We start from the raw sequence: 1,848 nt of genomic DNA, 5'->3' as shown, positions 1-1,848 counted from the left end.
ATGGAAAATGATTGTGGCCGGTTTGTCCAAAAATGTCATAAATGCCAGGTACACGGAGATCTGATCAAAGTACCACCCCACGAGCTCAATGCGATGAGTTCCCCTTGGCCATTTGCAGCCTGGGGCATGGATGTTATTGGACCTATTGAGCCTGCCGCCTCCAATGGTCATAGGTTCATTTTGGTCGCCATTGATTACTTCACAAAGTGGGTCGAAGCTGCTTCCTACAAAGCTGTGACAAAGAAAGTTGTGGCCGATTTTGTTCGCAACAATTTGATATGTCGTTTTGGAATTCCAGAGTCTATCATCACAGACAATGGAGCAAATCTGAATAGTCACTTGATGAAAGAGACATGTGAACAATTCAAAATTACCCATCGCAATTCAACTGCATATCGTCCCCAGATGAATGGAGCTGTAGAAGCTGCTAATAAGAATATCAAGAGGATACTGAGAAAGATGATTGACAACTACAAATGTTGGCATGAAAATTTGCCTTATGCTTTGCTAGGCTACCACACCACAATCCGACCCTCAACTGGAGCAACTCCTTTACCTATTGGTATACGGAACAGAAGCAGTGATACCAGCTGAAGTTGAGATACCATCTTTAAGGATTATTCAGGAAGCTGGATTGAGCGATGCCGAATAGATTCGTGACCGATATGAGCAATTGGCATTGATTGATGAGAAAAGAATGAGTGTCGTTTGTCATGGCCAGCTGTATCAACAGAGAATGACTCGTGCTTTCAATAAGAAAGTAAGAGTTCGAACATTTGAGGTAGGACAATTGGTGTTGAAATGCATTTTCCCTCATCGGGACGAATACAAAGGAAAGTTTGCACCTAACTGGCAAGGACCGTATGTTGTCCACAAAGTACTATCAAGAGGAGCTTTGGTTCTAGCGGAGATGGACGGTCAGGTGTGGTGCAAAGCTATCAATTCAGATGCCGTTAAGAGATACTATGTGTGAAACTTCAGTTTGTATTTTCTTGTCATTTCCTTGTAATCGTTCTATTTTGCTTGTAATCGCGTCGTTTTAGATTTTATCCCTCTTGCAATGAACTACGTCTGACCTGAATTCTCAAAAATGAGATACGTAGGCGGCCTATGTCGGCCTCGGTCACCCATTTATCAATTTGTAATGTTTTCTTAATACTTGAACTACGTTCGACCTGAATTCTCAAAGAATGAGATACGTAGGCGGTCTATGTCGGCCTCGGTCGTTTCCTTAGCAAACTTTCTATTTTTTGTCAATTCTCGAGATGGGAACTACGTTTGACCTGATTCCTGCCTCAACGGGATACGTAGGTGCCACAAGGGCTCGGTCATATTCCCAATAAGATTTCCATTCCCCCTCACAATGGAAACTGGGACAGAATTTTTGAAAGGACCTCAAAAATTCTACAAGAAGAGTCATTTTCTACAAATAAGAGTCAAGGATCATATCGAAATGTGCAACTGGAAATAATTTTGAGAAGATCTCAAATTCAAGACTCCCGTGATCATCATCAGATTTGTTTTTGAAACATCTAACTGGGACAGAATTTTTGAGAAGGACCTCAAAAATTCCATCAAGGATACTTGGACCTTCGAAGTCAACTTCAATTGCCTCAAATCGACGTGTTCTTAAGGGTTTTAATTTGCCAGCAAACTACCTATCATGTCGAAATCTGAGACAAAGGGTTTTGTTCGTGTCGTGCATGTCGTGACAGTTAATTGGCAGAGATTTTCTTTAAAACTATTTTTTCAAAACTTCATACCTAGCAAATGTTTTAATCTAAATATGATCTTGTCTTTTGTCTACTGCGATTCAATGGACCTACCAGACAAAGTTCCAGAGATAAT

General features: G+C 40.9%; 1 protein-coding gene across 1 annotated transcript in view; it reads left to right on the top strand.

Moving 5' to 3' along the window:
• The window catches only part of LOC125852719 (uncharacterized), a 4,225-nt gene extending 3,631 nt beyond the window's left edge, over window positions 1-594 (top strand). The window contains exon 3 of the mRNA XM_049532423.1: window positions 49-594. Coding sequence (XP_049388380.1) covers window positions 49-594 — 546 coding nt within the window. The remainder of the gene's footprint in view (window positions 1-48) is intronic.
• Window positions 595-1,848: the final 1,254 nt, after the last annotated feature.

This window comes from Solanum stenotomum, unplaced genomic scaffold (assembly GCF_019186545.1).
Source record: "Solanum stenotomum isolate F172 unplaced genomic scaffold, ASM1918654v1 scaffold4209, whole genome shotgun sequence".
NCBI classification, from domain to species: Eukaryota; Viridiplantae; Streptophyta; class Magnoliopsida; order Solanales; family Solanaceae; genus Solanum; species Solanum stenotomum.
Note: the sequence above shows the minus strand (reverse complement) of the source record. Positions and strands in the feature narration are given on the sequence as shown.